This window comes from Salvelinus fontinalis, unplaced genomic scaffold (assembly GCF_029448725.1).
Source record: "Salvelinus fontinalis isolate EN_2023a unplaced genomic scaffold, ASM2944872v1 scaffold_0701, whole genome shotgun sequence".
Taxonomy (NCBI): domain Eukaryota; kingdom Metazoa; phylum Chordata; class Actinopteri; order Salmoniformes; family Salmonidae; genus Salvelinus; species Salvelinus fontinalis.
This window is the reverse complement of record NW_026600910.1, coordinates 64,121-85,347: the sequence shown is the minus strand read 5'-3', so window position 1 is coordinate 85,347 and position 21,227 is coordinate 64,121. Positions and strand designations below refer to the sequence as shown.

At 43.6% G+C, this 21,227-nt stretch overlaps 3 protein-coding genes across 5 annotated transcripts; all 3 read left to right on the top strand.

Annotated features, from left to right (window-relative positions):
• Window positions 1-62: 62 nt before the first annotated feature.
• Window positions 63-1,672, top strand: LOC129847091 (noggin-2-like). The gene has a single exon (XM_055914887.1). It carries the CDS (start codon window positions 441-443, stop codon window positions 1,347-1,349), a length of 909 nt encoding a protein of 302 aa, XP_055770862.1. The 5' UTR covers window positions 63-440; the 3' UTR covers window positions 1,350-1,672.
• Window positions 1,673-4,907: 3,235 nt separating this feature from the next.
• LOC129847096 (GTPase IMAP family member 4-like) lies at window positions 4,908-9,269 on the top strand. 3 transcript variants are annotated; one of them, XM_055914896.1, is made up of 5 exons: window positions 4,908-5,203; window positions 5,671-5,756; window positions 6,091-6,188; window positions 6,349-7,128; window positions 7,381-9,269. In XM_055914896.1, exons 3-5 carry the CDS (start codon window positions 6,158-6,160, stop codon window positions 7,764-7,766), a joined length of 1,197 nt encoding a protein of 398 aa, XP_055770871.1. In that variant the 5' UTR covers window positions 4,908-5,203; window positions 5,671-5,756; window positions 6,091-6,157; the 3' UTR covers window positions 7,767-9,269. The 3 variants fall into 3 exon arrangements, with proteins under 3 accessions (XP_055770871.1, XP_055770870.1, XP_055770872.1); XM_055914895.1 differs by having other exon boundaries at window positions 6,087-6,188; XM_055914897.1 differs by lacking the exons at window positions 4,908-5,203; window positions 5,671-5,756 and having other exon boundaries at window positions 5,786-6,188.
• A 7,001-nt stretch (window positions 9,270-16,270) lies between these two features.
• Window positions 16,271-21,128, top strand: LOC129847092 (mpv17-like protein). Its single transcript, XM_055914888.1, has 4 exons — window positions 16,271-16,882; window positions 17,113-17,183; window positions 19,355-19,384; window positions 19,608-21,128. The coding sequence occupies exons 1-4, from the start codon at window positions 16,579-16,581 to the stop codon at window positions 20,043-20,045; spliced, it is 843 nt and encodes a 280-aa protein (XP_055770863.1). The 5' UTR covers window positions 16,271-16,578; the 3' UTR covers window positions 20,046-21,128.
• Window positions 21,129-21,227: the final 99 nt, after the last annotated feature.

Genomic DNA, 21,227 nt, shown 5'->3' with positions numbered 1-21,227 from the left:
CCGCAAACCATCCCCTCTAGCGTTGTCTCTCTCCTTTCCTGCCTACGGTGTTTCCACACTAGGTCTCTGACTGTGTGATCATACCAGAGAGAGACAGTGTGGACAGTATTGCCTGTTCCAGCCATAGCTGATAAAATCCCTGTTGTTAAGGTGATAAGAGAGACTCCTCCCAGCTCCTACTTTATTGACATCAGCTCTATTTGTGTATTATTATGTCCTTGTTCAAGGATGTGTGCACTGATACACTGACAGTATGGGTTCATGAAGACTACAAAACAACCATGTATTATGAGAGAAAGACGGAGAAACCACATTAGACTTGCCAGAGCTAGTGGAGAGGAGCCAGTGAAGTGGGACAGTCCTTTGTACCTATTGAGTCAATGCCCTAGGCCTATTTCAACTGTGATTTACTTCACTTTAGACATCCATTCTTTGGAAAAATGAATGTGTTGATAAATTGGTTAAGGAGCGTTTTACTGTGCTGGACATATCTGGTTGTCTTTCTCTCCAGCGCAACTTCAATGATTCCCAACCAGGAGCAGGTGCGCAGTAAAACCCCTATGGGCCAAAAGGACACGGATTTCGATGATGTATTCTTTCTACGGACCAGATCAAGTAGTTTCGTATCTTCCTCGCAGCTGATTCGGCCATATTCACTCTCGATGAATGAGGGGGATTACCATTACGCGCCGAAACCCAAACACCTGCGGCACAACCGGCTCCTGCGCATTTTGGGCTCGTCTTTCGATCCGTTCTGGATGTCCATAGAACGCCCAGCCGAAGCAAGGGTCGACACCGATGCGTCTGGTGGTCAAACTGCGTCTCGTGGTGACCCGCCCGCTCCTCCCGCCGTACCAAACTACACCACCAACGAGGGGTTCAACTTCGGCGCGTCTCCAGAGCTGACAGAGGGAGCAGCTCGCTACCAACGAAAACTACAAAACGACGCAGAGGATTTGGACTTGAGTGAACTTCCTGCAGACGTTGCCAGCACTCTGCGTGACTGGCTGGTCCGCTCGGCCACCTGTGGAATGCGCTACCAGTGGGTAAAATTAGCTCCAGTGTTCTGGCCCCGCTGGTTACGCCACACCGACTGCGAAAAATCTCTTGGCTCGCGGAGTTGCTCTTTTCCCAGCGGGATGGCATGCCGGCAGGCCCAAACCACACAGATAAAGATACTGGCCTGGCACTGCTGGAGCAGCGAAGAGAGAGGCGGGGATGGGTTAAGAGGGATGGCCGGGATTGACGGGGGGACTGTGGTGGTGGGGACAGGTGTTGCAGGCAGAAAGTGTTTGTGGAGGCAGGTGCCTTATCCTGTGGTTACAGCGTGTAAATGTTCATGCAAATAGTTTATTTGATCACTGTTAATCACGAACATGTAACCTATTTGGGGTTGGCTTACATTAGGAGATAATTTATTTGAACATCTGATTGTCAATTGTAGGCTTACGACAATTTGTTTTGCAATTGATTATCAAGTATTGTTTGTCCAGCCTTAACTAGGCTACCTGTATACAATTAATTAACGTGGGTTTCGTAATCAACTTGTTTTCATTAGTATGAAACGAAGCTATTGGAGGAAAATTGAATAAACTTTGTTTCCAACCAATGTGTTTAATTCGTTTTTTTTAGGTGGACATTTTCATTTTAGATTAGATTTCACATTTTGCAGCGTTTTTCTATTTCTGTCACACAGGATAGCCTACTGTAACGGAAAGAGATGAAGAATACAACGCTGTCCTTCAGCATGGAATTTATTTTATTTATTGTCAATGCGCGCCATCTAGTGGTAATGTCATAATACAAACGGGTCAATGTCGATTATTGTGTAAATTAGTGGACTCTAATTTTGAGTTTCAAATACACTGCTCAAAAAAATAAAGGGAACACTTAAACAACACAATGTAACACCAAGTCAATCACACTTCTATGAAATCAAACTGTCCACTTAGGAAGCAACACTGATTGACAGTAAATTTCACATGCTGTTGTGCAAATGGAATAGACAAAAGGTGGAAATTATAGGCAATTAGCAAGGCACCCCCAATAAAGGAGTGGTTCTGCAGGTGGTGACCACAGACCACTTCTCAGTTCCTATGCTTCCTGGTTGATGTTTTGGTCACTTTTGAATGCTGGCGGTGCTTTCACTCTAGTAGTAGCATGAGACGGAGTCTACAACCCACACAGGTGGCTCAGGTAGTGCAGCTCATCCAGGATGGCACATCAATGCGAGCTGTGGCAAGAAGGTTTGCTGTGTCTGTCAGCGTAGTGTCCAGAGCATGGAGGCGCTACCAGGAGACAGGCCAGTACATCAGGAGACGTGGAGGAGTTCGTAGGAGGGCAACAACCCAGCAGCAGGACCGCTACCTCCGCCTTTGTGCAAGGAGGAGCAGGTGGAGCACTGCCAGAGCCCTGCAAAATGACCTCCAACAGGCCACAAATGTGCATGTGTTCTTTCAAACGGTCAGAAACAGACTCCATGAGGGTGGAATGAGGACCCGACATCCACAGGTGGGGGTTGTGCTTACAGCCCAACACTGTGCAGGACGTTTGGCATTTGCCAGAGAACACCAAGATTGGCAAATTTGCCACTGGCGCCCTGTGCTCTTCACAGATGAAAGCAGGTTCACACTGAGCACATGAGCACATGTGACAGAGTCTGGAGACGCCATGGAGAACGTTCTGCTGCCTGCAACATCCTCCAGTATGACCGGTTTGGCGGTGGGTCAGTCATGGTGTGGGGTTGCATTTCTTTGGGGGGCCGCACAGCCCTCCATGTGCTCGCCAGAGGTGCTCGCCAGAGGCCTGACTGCCATTAGGTACCGAGATGAGATCCTCAGACCCCTTGTGAGACCATATGCTGGTGCGGTTGGCCCTGGTTCCTCCTAATGCAAGACAATGCTAGACCTCATGTGGCTGGAGTGTGTCAGCAGTTCCTGCAAGAGGAAGGCATTGATGCTATGGACTGGCCCGTCCGTTCCCCAGACCTGAATCAAATTGAGCACATCTGGGACATCATGTCTCGCTCCATCCACCAACGCCACGTTGCACCACAGACTGTCCAGGAGTTGGCGGATGCTTTAGTCTAGGTCTGGGAGGAAATCCCTCAGGAGATCATCCGCCACCTCATCAGGAGCATGCCCAGGCGTTGTAGGGAGGTCATACAGGCACGTGGAGGCCACACACACTACTCAGCCTCATTTTGACTTGTTTTAAGGACATAACATCAAAGTTGGATCAGCCTGTAGTGTGGTTTTCCACTTTAATTTTGAGTGTGACTCCAAATCCAGACCTCCATGGGTTGATAAATTTGATTTCCATTGATCATTTTTGTGTGATTTTGTTGTCAGCACATTCAACTATGTAAAGAAAAAAGTATTTAATAAGAATATTTCATTCATTCAGATCTAGGATGTGTTATTATAGTGTTCCCTTTATTTTTTTGGGCAGTGTACATTTTACATTGACTGCTATTTACACCGCTTGTGTTGCTTGTATTTCTCGATGTATAGGGCTTATTTGTGACAGCAGTTTTCAGCCCAGTTGTTGCCGTTTTAGTTTAGTTTTCCGTAGAGAAAGCTTGTGTAACTGTTTTTACTGGTCTCCTGGTTACACCTTGGAGCAATTATGGATGATTCTACATCCATCCAAGGGTCTTCTTGGGTAGTGTTACCTTGATTTAGTATTGAATTAATGCTGTGCTCTACAGTAGCCAGCTACATCCATGTGTTCAAATGAATTGCCTGTTAGCTCTCTGCTCACTGGTTCCAGAGCTAATGATGGCCTGTCTTACAGAGAAAGCTCATCAGAGAGTTCCTGACTCTTCAGGAGCCAGGCATACTGCCAAACTACATCACTCTCAATCACATGGGAAAGCCTTCCTGAAAAAGTGAGTGAAACCTGAAGTTTCAGACTCCAGTACAGTATGATCCACACAAATATATAGACATATGGATATATAGGCCCACAGGGATAGACATCGAAACATAAGTGATTGATACAAGTTGTATGTCTTGTGTATAAACGGCAGAATGGAGACACATCCACGTCATTGAGCTGTTGAGGAGTAGATACTGTATATAGATAAAGCTGTGATAGTCTGAACAAAATGGCCATTTCAACTACACTGAACAAAAATATAAACGCAACATGTAAAGTGTTGGTCCCATATTTCATGAGCTGAAATAAATATCCCTGACATTTTTAATACGCACAAAAAGCTTATTTCTCAAAAATGTGGTGCACACATTTGTTAGTGAACATTTCTACTTTTCCGAGCTCTGTTTGTTCACAGGAACCAGAATCCCTCTCGATGGAGGGCAATGATGGAGGTGGAGAAGAGGGAGAAGGAAAAAGTTCTGCAGACTGGCTGTAAAAAAAAAAACAGCAATGGAGAAACGGATGGAGAATTGTGAAAAGTATTGTCTCAGGTGCGGAATTGTGTCTGTCATAGCCTGAAGTACATGCTTCATGTGTCTTTGTTTTACTGTTCTGTCTAAATTATGTTGTCATGTTATGATTGTTAATATTAACACATTAGCTGACAATATGTTCAAACATTTGATAGAATATAAAATCTGATTTAAAAAGATTACTTTCTAGATAATGCTTGTCGTAATTCTCAAATCAGTCAAATGTATCAGCCTCTCTAGGTCAAGACTAGGCCTACATACAAACTCAATGGGCCATTAGTTGAGGCATTCTACCTTACATTCTACCTTAAATATATGTCTATATTTGGCTCTGCTTTTTCATATACATGAAACTCAAGGTCAAAGCACACCTCTTAGGTGTTCTCTATTGACCTGGAACCATATCTCAACAGTAGAGGAAGTGTGTGTTATCCGGTTTGCTCTGTGTGTTGCAGAGGAAAGCCACATCACTTGAGCAGAGTACTCACTCAGGAAATAAGTCAATCAGTAACTGCATCTAAACTAGGAAGAGATAGCAGTGTTGCCGTGCAAGGATTTCTCTTTTCTGTTTCCTCTACATCTGTTTGTTCATTCTAATATGATGTCAACATGATTCATTTGTATCAAAAAGTCACAATTATTCACAATATTTCAATTTTTTAATCAACTGTTTTTCAAAATAAATCTTATTATTTACTGTTTTAACAATTGTTTTCAGATTATTATTTTTATAATTCACGTTGGCCTATATGTTAATGCCAGCTGAAGAACTGAACCACTAGTGTTACAAGGTAAGTGAATTACATGATTTTTACAAGCAGATACTGTATGTTGTTGAATGTTGATGTAATGGTTATCAATATTGTTCAGTGAGTATCTTTGATTATTGATGTCCTTATTGTTTAACTTTATTTGTTCTTCTGCTTAAACAAAACAGTTGTATGGCTTTCCTATCATGGATCAATCACTATATCAAGTGTTTGTCTGTACTTGACCACTTCTCTACTGAAGTGTGTGTGTATGAGTGGTTTTGATTACAGTATACCTGCAGTTTGTCCCCTTTTGGGGCATAGATGGATAACATCACTTTAATTTAGCTTTACAAAGCTTTATTTGTCCTTACATTTTATTTTACACAATAATAGTGTTGCATGTGACTTATGTACAGGCCTACTCTATGCTACTTGACTAAAGTCCATCATGTGTCATTTGAGAGAGCATACACTGTCTGCTCATAAACCACCTCTTAACTTTTCAGGAAGTGTTAACGTGCACGTCTGTCTGCTTCTGCCCATGTCGTACTGTTAGCTATTGGAAACGGAGAATTATCAAAATAATATAAATGTGAGTTAAATATCATTATTTTACAAGGCACAGTTGATTTAAAATGCATGTGTAATCACTATCAAATGTAATCTCTATAACCTGGGATTCCTGTGTTACTGGTTCCTTCACTTCCTTGTTACAACGTACATAGAGTGTTTATGAATACTGTAACTCATTCTAAGCTAGTCTATAACATGGATGAGGATAATGACAACGACAGAGGTATAGTAATATTCTATAAATGGTGTATTATTGTGAATGGTATGGGTCACTTTAAGTGTATAAACCATGGTGACCTAATTTAACCTGCACCATCATTTAACCTGCGTTAATATGTTTCAATGCAAGACAGCTAAAGAACAGCATGTGAGAGGAAACCTCTGAGAGACGACATTAAAACAAAGTTACTCGCCTGTGCAATGGCGAGTGAACGCTCCCCAAATGTTCATGGTAAGTAAATTCCAGTTCAGCTTTCCTGAATGTTTAGCCTACATTTGGACATGTTATTACTTTTTGATAATTCCTTCCTTTACACAGCGTGTGTTTGAAACACATTGTGTTAGTTAGACTGTGTGCTGAGCTTGTATCTGATGATTACCCTCTGATGCAGGGGGTCCTCCTCCCCAGTCAGATCTTAGACTCCTGCTGCTTGGAAGAGTAGGAGCTGGGAAGAGTACAGTAGCCAAAACCATCCTGGGCAGAGATAACTTCCGGAGTGAAGGAGGCATGTGTGTGAAGAAGCAGGGTGAGGTGGCTGGAAGGACTGTCACCGTGGTGGACACCCCGGGCTGGAACACTGTGAAGTACACGTCCACACACATCAAACAAGAAATGAAGAATAGTGTGACCCTATTGCCTCCAGGACCCCATGCTCTTCTTCTGGTGGTTCCCATGGGCGACCCTCTCTCCTCCGCAGAAAGAAAGGCAATTCGGTATCACATGGAGCTATTGTCAGTTAGGGCATGGAGGTTTACCATGGTCTTGTTTGTCAGTGAGGCTGAGGAGAAATGCACATCCATTGAACAGAATCAGATGATCGACAGAGCAAAAAGTATTCTAGCGAAATGTGGAGACAGGCACCATCTCCTTGATTGTGGGAATTCTCCTCCCCAGATTTCTGAGCTCCTGGTAAAGATAGACGCCATGGTAGCAGAAAACCGTGAAGAATTCTTAATCCCCCAAGTATACTATGAACTGATGGAGACTACAATGCCAAGGGAAGTGACCGAGCTGAGAAGGATGTATGAAGACCGAGAGGACAGACTGAAACAGAAATACAAAACAGAGTTGAAGGAAAAGGAAGACGAGCTGAAGAAGTATAGAGAAGAAGAGAAGCCTAAAGAAAGGTTGATGAAGAGGACAAGTAGCAGTCAACTACTTCCCCCCAGTAGTAAGTATGATAAGTTTAAAATTGCTCCTAAAGCAATTTCCACTTTGACATTTCAGACTAGATTTGCCCTAATGAAAAATGTATCAACCACTACAGAACTGTCCTATAAAAATAATCCACATAATAATTCACATTTCCTATTGCTGCAGGTTTATTTTCCTGCTGTAGCAAACTGGCTCAAATTAAGATCCTACATCTGTAACGGTGTTCTGATTCATTAACTGTCTCTGTGTGTGTGTTTGTTCTTTGAAGTAAGCACAGAGAAGCAGGACCGGTCGGTAATGGCTGACCATCAGAAGGTGGACCTACAGGCCGTCAAGCAAGGATACAGGGAAGAGGCCTTGTCTGTGGTGGCCCACTACGTCAAACCACTAATAGTGATTATGACTGCTGTAGTGGGGGCACTCATGGGAGCAGTTGCAGGTGCACAACATGGAACACTTGGCGCGTGTATTGGGATTCCTATAGGCATTATTTTGTCTGTTCTTGTGAGTTACGCTGTCCGTGGAGCCGCCACAGCAGCAAGGGATATTTCCATCAAAGTCAAAGCTGAGGAAAATGAAAGCCAGAGGAGAGAAGAGAGAGCAGACTTCTTCTTAGATTCTCCAAAATCTAAAAGATTTGATAAGGATCAGTGACACTCTTTTGGATGTCAGCACTATTCTATTGCTACAGTGTGTCGTGTATGGACTGTGCTGTATGGACTGTGCTGTATGGACTGTGCTGTATGGACTGTGCTGTATGGACTGTGCTGTATGGACTGCCACTCTCATGGTTCACCTGACTTGACTGGCTGACCCCAGTGAAGAGACAGGACAGACTGCCCAGCAAACCGGGAACATACCCAGAACATAAGAAAGGGTTTTTATACAACATTAGGACGTTCTCCTAACATTCACAAAAACGCACCACATCTGTAACAACCACCATTCCCCAAACAGTTTCGTTATGTTTCCTGGTAATGTAATAACACAATGTACCAGCAATGTTTTTAGAACATACTGCTGCAACAAAATGTATGCGCAATGTTCTGGGAACGTTCTTGCAACATCAGGCGAATGTTTTATACAAACATTGTATAATTGTCAGCGCAACTAGACAGTTTTTGTGTTATGATAACATTTGCCGCAACCTAACAAATGTTCTGGGAATTTTCAGAGGAACAATTTTGGTTTGTTAGACTCTTGCCCTCTCGCCCTCTCTCGCCCTCTCTCTCCCTCTCTCTCTCTCGCCCTCTCTATCTCTCGCCCTCTCTCTCCCTCTCTCTCTCTCGCCCTCTCTCTCTCTCGCCCTCTCTCTCACCCTCTCTCTCTCTCACCCTCTCTCTCTCACCCTCTCTCTGTCACCCTCTCTCTCTCTCTCTCTCTCGCCCTCTCTCTCTCACCCTCTCGCCCTCTCTCTCTCTCTCTCTCTCGCTCTCTGTGTGTAACTGATGGTTGTTGTTGAGAGGTTTTTATTATTGTGTGGGGGTGAATGTCTGCACCCTTTGCGACCTGATGGATTGTGTTGATCTGAGTCCTACTATACTATTATCTGGTGTAGTCATGTTATCCAGTAGCTGTAGAAATATACCAGAAGTAGAATCTTTCTGTACAAACAGCAAGGGAATTTACTCAAACGAAAGGGCAGTTTGCTCTGGATTTACTCTGACAGCTGCGGAAGAGAAGGATGGTAGCAGACTTGAGAACTTCGGGAAGACATGAATCATATTCTTCTCAGCTTTTTAAATGATCACTGTTCAAGGATTTCACAGAGACACATTTAACATACAGCACAGTAGGCTTGAGCACGAATGCATATATTTCAGTGAATTAAATAAACAAATGTGAGATGCCACATACTCTTTTGCAATAAAAAAGGTGATACATTGTAAGGATGAATTCAAAACGGTTCTGTTTTCATATTGTACTTTATTTCAAAACTGTATCACCACAGAATTCCCTCTGTTGACCCACAGTTTTCTCATACTGTATTTGTTCACTCAAAAGTCTGCACTGAAGCGCTCACTAAACCCACCTTATTACAGTGCACCTCACCCTGGTACCCAGCTAACCAGGAGATTATTGCACTGAACATTCTATTCTATACTCAATTCATCTTTAATATGATATAAAAAATTAAACACAAATCCTAGTATAGAAGCCTATGTGTCTTTGTTTGAATGTTTTCTGCAAATGAAACTAAATGTTTTCATATTATGATTGTTTAAATTAACACATTTGCTGACAATATGTTACAGACGTGTTTAATATGTTATATGTACACCCTCTATTCGAATACTTATGAAATGCACGTTGTTATATTGTAACGATCGTCGTAATCCTCCTCCTCGGACGAGGAGGAGAGGCGAGAAGGATAAGACCAATATGCAGAGTGGTTAGTGTCCATGATTATTTAATGAATACAGACTGAACACTTAACATACAAAAACAACAAACGTGTTAAACCGCAAACAGTCCCGTGTGGTGCGACATACACAGACACGCGATACAACCACCCACAGCCACCACGTGAATCACAGGCTGCCTAAGTATGATTCTCAATCAGGGACAACGATTGACAGCTGTCTCTGATTGAGAATCATACCCGGCCGAACACAAACAACCCAACAAGAAAAAACACATCGACAACCCACCCCAACTCACTCCCTGACCAACTAAAATAATACAAGAGAAAGGTCAGAGGTCAGGAACGTGACATAACCCCCCCCCCCTTAAGGTGCGAACTCCGGGCGCACCAGCATAAAGTCTAGGGGAGGGTCTGGGTGGGCGTCTGTCCACGGTGGCGGCTCTGGCGCTGGTCGTGGTCCCCACCCCACCATAGTCAAACCCCGCTTCCTTGGCCTCCTCCCAATGGCCACCCTCCATGTCAATCCCACTCTACCAAAGGGCAGCACCGGACTGAGGGGAAGCACCAGACTGAGGGGCAGCACCGGAATGAGGGGCAGATCCTGGCTGGCTGGCTCTGGCGGATCCTGGCTGGCTGGCTCTGGCGGATCCTGGCTGGCTGGCTCTGGCGGCTCCTGGCTGGACGGCTCTGGCTGGTCCTGGCTGGACGGCTCTGGCTGGTCCTGGCTGGACGGCTCTGGCTGGTCCTGGCTGGACGGCTCTGGCTGGTCCTGGCTGGACGGCTCTGGCTGGTCCTGGCTGAACGGCTCTGGCTGGTCCTGGCTGGACGGCTCTGGCTGGTCCTGGCTGGACGGCTCTGGCTGGTCCTGGCTGGACGGCTCTGGCTGGTCCTGGCTGGACGGCTCTGGCTGGTCCTGGCTGGACGGCTCATAACAGACGGACAGCTCTGACGGCTCGGGACAGACGAACAGCTCTGACGGTGCTGTGCAGGCAGACAGTTCATACAGCGCTGGGCAGGCAGACAGCTCAGACACTGGCTGCGCTGGAGAGGAAGGCTCTGACAGCACTGGACAGGTGGGAGTAGCTGGAGAGAGAACCCGGAGAGACAGCCTGGTGCGGGGGGCTGCCACCGGTGGACTGGTACGTGGAGGTGGCACCGGGTATACCGGACCGTGATGGAGGACACGCGCTCTTGAGCACCGAGCCTGCCCAACCTTACCAGGTTGAATGGTCCCCGTAGCCCTGCTAGTGCGGCGGGGTGGAATAGCCCGCACTGGGCTATGCTGGCGAACCGGGGACACCATTCGTAAGGCTGGTGCCATGTATGCCGGCCCGAGGAGACGCACTGGAGGCCAGATGCGTTGGACCGGCTTCATGACATCCGGCTCGATGCCCAACTTAGCCCTACCAGTGCGGCGAGGTGGAATAGCCCGCACTGGGCTAAGCACGCGTACTGGGGACACCGTGCGCTTTACCGCATAACACGGTGTCTGACCAGTACGACGCCCTCTCACTCCACGGTAAGCACGGGGAGTTGGCTCCGGTATCCTACCCGGCTTTGCCACACTCCTCGTGTGCCACCCCCAAGAAATGTTTGGGTCTGACTCTCGGGCTCCCAACCGCGCCGCCGCGCTGCCTCCTCATACCAGCGCCTCTCTGCCTTCGCTGCCTCCAGCTCCGCCTTGGGACGGCGATATTCCCCTGGCTGAGCCCAGGGTCCTTTGCCGTCCAGGATCTCCTCCCAAGTCCAGGAGTCCTGGGTTTCTTCCCACTGCTGTCGCCTCCCTTCTCCACTCCACTTGGTCCTAGATTGGTGGGTGGTTCTGTACCTGTTCGTGCGTTCTTCGTGTATTTGTAAGTTCTCATGTTTTAGGTCAGTCTACGTCGTTTTGTTGTTTTGTAATTTTCCAAGTGTTTTTCGTGTTCGTCTTCGTCTTTAAATAAATGCATTATGTATTCACAACCCGCTGCATTTTGGTCTGATCCCTACTCCTCCTCTTCAGACGAAGAGGAGGAGAGAAACCGTTACAGAACCACCCACCATACAAGGATCAAGCAGCGGGGAAAAGGGCAGTCTGTGTTGTTTGTTCTATGTTAAGTGTCAGGTTTAATTGACCTTGTATGGCTCTCAATCAGAGGCAGGTGTTTTACGTTTTCCTCTGATTGAGAACCATACATAGGGAGGTTGTTTCACATTGTTTGTTGTGGGTGGTTGTCTTCCGTGTCTGTATGTATGTTCGTACCACACGGGACTGTAGCGTTGGTTTGTAGTCTGTACCTGTTCGTGCGTTCTTTGTGTATTTGTAAGTTCTCATGTTTTAGGTCAGTCTACGTCGTTTTGTAATTTTTCAAGTGTTTTTCGTGTTCGTCTTCGTCTTTAAATAAATTCATTATGTATTCACAACCTGCTGCATTTTGGTCTGATCCCTACTCCTCCTCTTCAGATGAAGAGGAGGAGAGAAACCGTTACATATATTTGGTAACACTTACTTATTTTCCATCGACTCCAACCCCATTCAATGCATTGTGGGTGGAGCTATGTCTACATAAGGGTGCTAATTTAAAAAACTCACAAAAGCTCTGACGAAGGCCGTGAGGCCGTTATGTAAAGCTTATTAAAGAGTAGTGATACAAGCAAGAGCATTGTGCGGGTTTCTTCTTTTTTCTCATCTGACAATATGTTTCAAAAAATTATATACATAATCAGATTTTTTTGGAAAGAAAATATACTCTAACCAAAAATGTAGCAGAACACACGTGCAGCTTGCTCCTCACATTGCGCTGCAACATCATTCTTGATCTTGAACTTCTGTTGGTCATACTATTATTACAATTCATGCTCAAACCTGTATGATAATCCAAAAGAAATCTTTGGCACCTGCACGGATCGAAAGGTGAAATGTCGAGCACAGGATTATAGGGCACTGGTGTAATGAGGACAAAACAAAGAAACATGGCACGCAAGGAAGAGGCTGACAGCAGGCCATAAACAGCAGGCCATAAACAGCAGGACATAAACAACAGTCCATAAACAACAGGACATAAACAACAGGACATAAACAACAGGACATAAACAACAGGCCATAAACAGCAGGCCATAAACAGCAGGACATAAACAACAGGCCATAAACAGCAGGATATAAACAACAGGACATAAACAGCAGGACATAAACAGCAGGACATAAACAACAGGACATAAACAGCAGGACATAAACAACAGGCCATAAACTACAGGACATAAACAACAGGACATAAACAACAGGCCATAAACAACAGGACATAAACAACAGGACATAAACAACAGGACATAAACAACAGAACATAAACAACAGGCCATAAACAACAGGACATAAACAACAGGCCATAAACAGCAGGACATAAACAACAGGACATAAACAACAGGTCATAAACAGCAGGACATAAACAACAGGACATAAACAGCAGGACATAAACAACAGGACATAAACAGCAGGACATAAACAACAGGACATAAACAACAGGCCATAAACAACAGGACATAAACAGCAGGACATAAACAACAGGTCATAAACAGCAGGACATAAACAACAGGTCATAAACAACAGGACATAAACAACAGGACATAAACAGCAGGACATAAACAACAGGACATAAACAACAGGACATAAACAACAGGCCATAAACAACAGGTCATAAACAACAGGACATAAACAACAGGTCATAAACAACAGGACATAAACAACAGGTCATAAACAACAGGACATAAACAACAGGTCATAAACAACAGGTCATAAACAACAGGACATAAACAACAGGTCATAAACAACAGGACATAAACAACAGGACATAAACAACAGGCCATAAACAACAGGTCATAAACAACAGGTCATAAACAACAGGACATAAACAGCAGGACATAAACAACAGGACATAAACAACAGGCCATAAACAGCAGGACATAAACAACAGGACATAAACAACAGGTCATAAACAACAGGACATAAACAGCAGGACATAAACAACAGGTCATAAACAACAGGCCATAAACAACAGGACATAAACAACAGGACATAAACAACAGGCCATAAACAGCAGGACATAAACAGCAGGCCATAAACAACAGGCCATAAACAGCAGGACATAAACAACAGGCCATAAACAACAGGACATAAACAACAGGACATAAACAACAGGACATAAACAACAGGCCATAAACAGCAGGACATAAACAACAGGCCATAAACAGCAGGACATAAACAGCAGGCCATAAACAACAGGACATAAACAGCAGGACATAAACAACAGGACATAAACAACAGGACATAAACAGCAGGACATAAACAACAGGACATAAACAACAGGACATAAACAACAGGACATAAACAACAGGCCATAAACAGCAGGACATAAACAGCAGGCCATAAACAACAGGCCATAAACAGCAGGACATAAACAACAGGCCATAAACAACAGGACATAAACAACAGGACATAAACAACAGGACATAAACAACAGGCCATAAACAGCAGGACATAAACAGCAGGCCATAAACAACAGGACATAAACAGCAGGACATAAACAACAGGACATAAACAGCAGGACATAAACAACAGGACATAAACAACAGGACATAAACAGCAGGACATAAACAACAGGCCGTAAACAACAGGCCATAAACAGCAGTACATAAACAACAGGACATAAACAACAGGACATAAACAACAGGCCATAAACAGCAGGACATAAACAACAGGCCATAAACAGCAGGACATAAACAACAGGACATAAACAACAGGACATAAACAACAGGACATAAACAGCAGGACATAAACAGCAGGACATAAACAGCAGGACATAAACAGCAGGACATAAACAACAGGCCATAAACAGCAGGACATAAACAACAGGACATAAACAACAGGCCATAAACAGCAGGACATAAACAGCAGGACATAAACAACAACCACTGGTAAGAAGATATAAAGGGGGTGAAATTAGATTGAAACATGGCTGAGTCTGGGGGTCATAGTGGGGGGTCGAAACATAGCTGAGTCTAGGGGTCATAGTGGGGGGTCATAGTGGGGGGTCAAAACATGGCGGAGTCTAGGGGTCATAGTGGGGGGTCGAAACATAGCTAAGTCTAGGGGTCATAGTGGGGGGTCGAAACATAGCTGAGTCTAGGGGTCATAGTGGGGGGTCAAAACATGGCGGAGTCTGGGGGTCATAGTGGGGGGTCAAAACATGGCGGAGTCAGGGGATCATAGTGGGGGGCCAAAACATGGCTGAGTCTGGGGGTCATAGTAGGGGATCAATGTGAAAACCTGAATTGAAGAGGCGGGAAGCTACAGGTTGCTCCCCCCAACTGTGCATATGAATTAATGACACTAGCTAAATACAGAGGTAATGTTACAATAAATCCCAACTAATGTGGCTTGGGGCAACTCCCTGAGCTCTGCATACAAATGTTGTTCTGTTGAAACAGCCCAATAATGATGGGTGAGTACTGCAATCAATCAATCAAATGATTTATATTATATTTCTTTATAAAGCCTTTTTTACATCAGCAGTAGTCACACGGTGCTTTACAGATACCCAGTCTAAAACCCCAAAGAGCCAGCAATGCAGAAGCAGAAGCACAGTGGGCAGAACACCAGGCTCAGAGGGCTGCCAGTCCTATTCTGGCTGTACCATTATAAACTTAATTTATATTAATACAGTACTTTCTGTAGTTGTGTCTGTGTTTTTTCCCCCTGATTTTAAGTGACTGATGATGCAGAAGACACATTTAAGAGGCTAAAAGAGGAACTGGTTCTAAACAGAACCAGGAACTACATGAGCTGAAAGCAGACCTAAACAGAACCAGGAACTACATGAGCTGAAAGCAGACCTAAACAGAACCAGGAACTACATGAGCTGAAAGCAGACCTAAACAGAACCAGAAACTAAATGAGCTGAAAGCAGACCTAAACAGAACCAGGAACTAAATGAGCTGAAAGCAGACCTAAACAGAACCAGGAACTACATGAGCTGAAAGCAGAACTAAACAGAACCAGAAACTAAATGAGCTGAAAGCAGACCTAAACAGAACCAGGAACTAAATGAGCTGAAAGCAGACCTAAACAGAACCAGGAACTACATGAGCTGAAAGCAGACCTAAACAGAACCAGGAACTACATGAGCTAAAAGCAGACCTAAACAGAACCAGGAACTACATGAGCTGAAAGCAGACCTAAACAGAACCAGGAACTACATGAGCTGAAAGCAGACCTAAACAGAACCAGGAACTACATGAGCTGAAAGCAGACCTAAACAGAACCAGGAACTACATGAGCTGAAAGCAGACCTAAACAGAACCAGGAACTACATGAGCTGAAAGCAAAGGTGGACATGCAGAACCAATACGAGCAGAAAGCAGAGGTGGACAGAGGTGTGCAGAAGCAGTACGAGCTGAAAGCTGAGTTTGAAAGACTGTTTCAGGAACAGGAGGTGACGAAGGTTCCTGCTGTCTATATTTGTATTCTGCACATTTTACAGTGGAGACTGGTGTTGTATAGCATTGAAAAACTCAGTTGGCTTTGCACAGTGCACATTTTGGGCTTTGTGCATTTTATAACATTTAAGATAAAATCCTATTCTATTATAAAGGTTCATTGTATAATAAAGATATCATCTTTAAATTATCGTCTGCTTGAGATCTGTGTACTGGACTGTAATACAGTGGCCAATATGCTCCTCCTGAATATGGCGTCTTCTGCTCTGATTTTACGTCACGGGGGGCGTTCCCATTTTATGCAGAATTCAGTACGGCGCTATGGTGTCACTTGACGTTTCGGATTTTACGCACGAAACCCCTTTGCTGTATTCCCGCAAGTATTATGCTCTTGCTTTACGTTCATTTCGCCTAGGCTTTATTTGTGAAATTCGTTGATATTTTGTCAAAATATAATTTAATTGAAATGTATGTTACATTCCAAATGCGATAGGCCTGTGTGTGAGTGAGAGATGATACCAAATGGTCTTTTCAGACAGAAGACGGCGAAGACCCGATCCATGAACTGCTTGATATCGACCTCGTTTTATTTGTCATATTCTATTCAAGGTTCTGTATTCTGATGTCGACAACATGAGAAAGGCATTCATAAAACACGTCAAAAGGTTTCCGTGGCTTACCAACGTAACCCTCTACGGTTGCCTGTTTGCCGGTGGGGATTTCGTTCACCAGTTGTTCTCGCGCAATGACAAAATAGACTGGAGGCACACGCGTAATGTGTCAGTGGTCGCTTTCAGTTTCCATGGCAACTTTAACTTCTTCTGGATGCGGTTTTTGGAGCGCAGATTTCCCGGGAATTCGGTCAGGATGGTTGTGCGTAAACTTTTCTTGGACCAGACCACAGCCGCTCCTCTGGCCACTAGTGTATTCTACACAGGTTAGTCAGAGCGATCGAGAACAAAGTTCACTCTGTCTGTATATATGTAGGCCTAACTGAGGTCACGTGAAAGACTCGAACAAATGTGAGCTCCATATATGACATTTCGGATATTTAAAACCTACTAATGTTGGTTTCAACAAAATAAAGTAGCCATTCAAGTCAATTGTTGTTTCTAAATGTAGGCTAGTAGATATTTGACTAAACACACTGAGCTGTGTTCTCCCTAGGGGTGAGTTTCTTGGAGGGCAAAGAGGACATTTTCCAGGACTGGAGGGAGAAGTTCCTGAATACATATAAGGTGAGTCGATAGTCTGAAGAGAAATTCCAATCATGCCTGCCGTTATAGGGTCCTGTTTTACTGGTCAGGTCAGTCAGTTGGTTAGGAAAAAACCCTGCCACTACTCAGTAGTGATGCGGAGGTTGACTCATAACCCGCAGTGCCGGCTATGTTATGCGTGATGATTGTGAGGCGCTATACAAATTCGATAGTCACAAGACGACTTTAAATAGGGAAGTTCAAGGGAACTGTAGCCTACTGTTCAGATGGGTTAAATGGAAGCTGAAATCGGGGCGGCAGGTAGCCTTGGACTAGTAACTGAAAGGTTGCAAGCTCGAATCCCCGAGCTAAAAAGGTAAACATCTGACGTTCTGCCCCTGAACAAGGCACTGTTCCTAGGCCATCATTGAAAATAAGAATTTGTTCTCAACTGACTTGCCTTTTTTAATCTGGCTGACTGTAGGTCTATAACCTCCAGTGGTTGAAAAAGTACCCAGTTGTCATACTTGAGTAAATATTTACTTGATTAAAAGTATTTGGTTTAGAATATACTTAAGTATCAAAGTAAATGTAATTACAGCAATATACTTAAGTATCAAAATAAAAGTATAAATCATTTCAAATTCCTTTTAATAAGCAAACCAGATACTTTTAATAAGCAAACCATTTTCTTATTTTTATGTATTTACAGATAGCCAGAGGCACACTCCAACATTCCAACATAATTTACATTTAGTGAGTCCGCCAGATCAGAGGCAGTAGGGATGACCAGGGATGTTCTGTTGATAAGTGCTTGAATTTGACAATTTTCCTGTCCTGGTAAGCATTCAAAATGTAACTTTTGAGTGTCAAGGAAAATTTATGGAGAAAAAGTACAGTAGTTTCTGTAGGAACATAGTGAAGTAAAAGTGAAAGTAGTCAAAAATATAAATAGTAATGTAAAGTACAGATGCCCCCAAAAACTACATAAGTACTACTTTCAAGTATTTTTACTTAAGCACTTTACATCACTGATAACCTCTCACATAGCCTTAATATTAACTACTGCAGAGTAGTACTTTCTGGCAGTAAAATAATACACCAACTGTAGGCAAAATGTTGCCTTGGGAACAGGAGTGGAGAAATATGATACATTTTTTTCAGCATCTTGAGAGAATGAGAATGCTCAGTTAGATATCATCTGTAGAGGTGGTATCTTTATCGGCGTCATAAAATATTAGTATTTCAACCACATAAAATATGCAAGCCTATCTGAAATCTTATCAGAAACATGTTGGGTCTTTTCACAGCTTTCTATTTCCTTACAACCAGTCAAACTGATGCCATTTGGACATTTTGCACAGGAAATCTTTCCCATTTAGTTTTTTTTGTTGAGTTATTGTATTTTCTCCACGGTCCCTAAACATCTTTGCTCCGTGAAAGAAGATGACAGAGAAAACTTTACTGATGTCATCTAGATTGAAGCATTCATTCTATCGATTTATGACATTCTGGTGAGCAAGGGGTTATTCAGTCTTCTAGGGCAACATATAATGACAGAAGAGAAGCTGAATGTATCTAATTATAGACAAGTTGACTAACAAATAGCCTACCAAATGTCAAAAATTATAAGCAGAAACATCTAAACCATGCAACAACAAGAAATCCTGCACAAACTGTCCAAAAATTGTTTACGCCATCTTTGACTGTAGCCTAAAATGCATTTTCTATATTTGCGTGTTAGATTTTCACTTTATCACATATAGTCAGCCCCCCTTCTTTTTTTCTTTCTTCTTTTTTTTGGGGGGGGGGGTACTTTTCACCCCTTTTTCGCCCCAATTTCGTGTTATCCAATTGGTAGTTACAGTCTTGTCCCATCGCTGCAACTCCCATACGGACTCGGGAGAGGCGACGGTCGAAAGCCATGCGTCCTCTGAAACACGACCCCGCCAAGCCGACTTGCTTCTTGACACACTGCTCGCTTAACCCGGAAGCCAACCGCACCAATGTGTCGGAGGAAACACCGTACAGCTGGTGACCGAAGTCAGCGTGCATGCGCCCGGCCCATCACAAGGAGTCGCTAGAGCGCAATGGGACAAGAACTTCCCAGCCGCCTACCCTCCCCTAACCTGGAGCTGTCTAAAAACAGCCCAAAGTCTAAAAACATGGACAAAGTCTGATCTTGTAATGGTTGCTATGCTTTTCTCTTGCAGACTGGACTCATGTTCTGGCCATTCATGCAGGTAAATGACTGTCTTTGTATAATCATATCTTAGTGTATATGAAAGCGTTGAACATACGCACATCCTATCCACCCAGTACTACTAACTTGAACAATGTCAATCATTATGGTTTCATGATATATTTACTGTATCCCATGAACATTTATAAATGTACAATGAACAAGACTTTGCTCTCTCACCTACCTCCCACTCTTCCTCATCTCTTCTTTCCCCTCTCTCCTAGTTCCTGAACTTTTCCATGGTGCCTCTGTACATGCGGACCACCTTCACAGGGTGCTGTGCCTTCGTGTGGGCCACCTTCCTGTGTTTTTCACGTCAGAGTGGGGACGGCACGGCTGACGCCGCCCTCGCATGGATGTTTACTCCAAAACAGGATACGACGACAGAGCCTGAAGCGGAGAAACTAGGGCCCAAAGTGGACCACACAGGGCCAAAAGTGGACCAGACAGGGCCCAAAGTGGACCAGACAGGGCCCAAACTAGACACAGAAGGACCCAAACCGGAGAACCCAAGCTCCAAAGAGGAGACACAAACACCCACTGTTAAGCAGGACGACCAAGCACGAACAAAGGAGGTGGAGGCTAGTTTGAACAAGGGCGCACAAACTGACACAACACCTAGCCAGGAGAAGGGACCACAGACAAGCACTGACTCAAAATGAATCTCTGGTAGATTCTAGTTCTATAGAACCTTCAGATAAGAATACTGTCTATTTAGGAATCTTTTATCTCAAAATGTTCTCATCTCGAAACGTTCAATTCTAATGTGCTATGCTACTGCACAAGATGTCGGCAAGATGTCGGGTGTAACGGAATGCTATACCAAGAGGCTTTGTATTTATTGAAATTGTTATTGATAACAATTGAATCCAGCATTCTTAAACAAACCATACTTGAACATAGAAGTGCTTGTACTAGTTGATAATCAATGCTCGATATAGATTTTTGCTTGATATTATTATCCGTTAAAAAATGTTTGAAAAGATTTTCCATTGCACGTCCTGAATGAACATAACTCTGAAATGGCTCCTACGCAGATGATATTCACATCACAGATCTGCTTCCCCTCAGAATCTGCTTCCCCAAGCAGACATCTGTGTCCACCCTCCTCCTCCTTTTCCTCCTCCTCATCAAGCAGACGTCTGTCCACCCTCCTCCTTCTGTCAAGGCTCTCATTATGCGGACCAGTTGATTGATAAACAGATGTTCAGGGTATTGATTAGGCATTTGTTTTAATACAATTAGTGTGATTACACTGGGTTAATTAGAATATGTGTCTGGCTTGGCTCTGCCAATGATGACAGTGAAGCTACGTTGATAGGGGAGCCTGGTATTTCTTTTAATAGTGATTGTGGAAACTGGGGAGGATCAAATTGTACTGTATGTCTGAATAACTGGGATTACAGTAGATATTGTGTGGAGAACGCTGAAACTACTGCTGTTGTCATGATATATATTATATTTCCTATCATGTCTGTACATGATCCAACTAGTACATAATGTTTAGCAGGGCATTATGTACCTGTCGGTACTATAGGGCTATATTCAATTGTTTTTATCTGTGGGATCAATCTAAAAACATATCTGTATTTCTACTAGTACACAATTGTTATACATTGTAATATGATTAATATGATATTTCACTAAATATTTCGAATGTAGGCCTATTGGTGCACATCAATCCAAGTCTATTGTGAGACTAACCTTGCCTCAGATTAAATATATTTATTATTGTAAATTAAAATTAAAACATCATCAATGCTGATCTATTCTCTTTTTTAATTCATCTCTTAACACGTTTATTTTACACATCAAAAACGTCCAAGTGAAACTGATTATTGGCC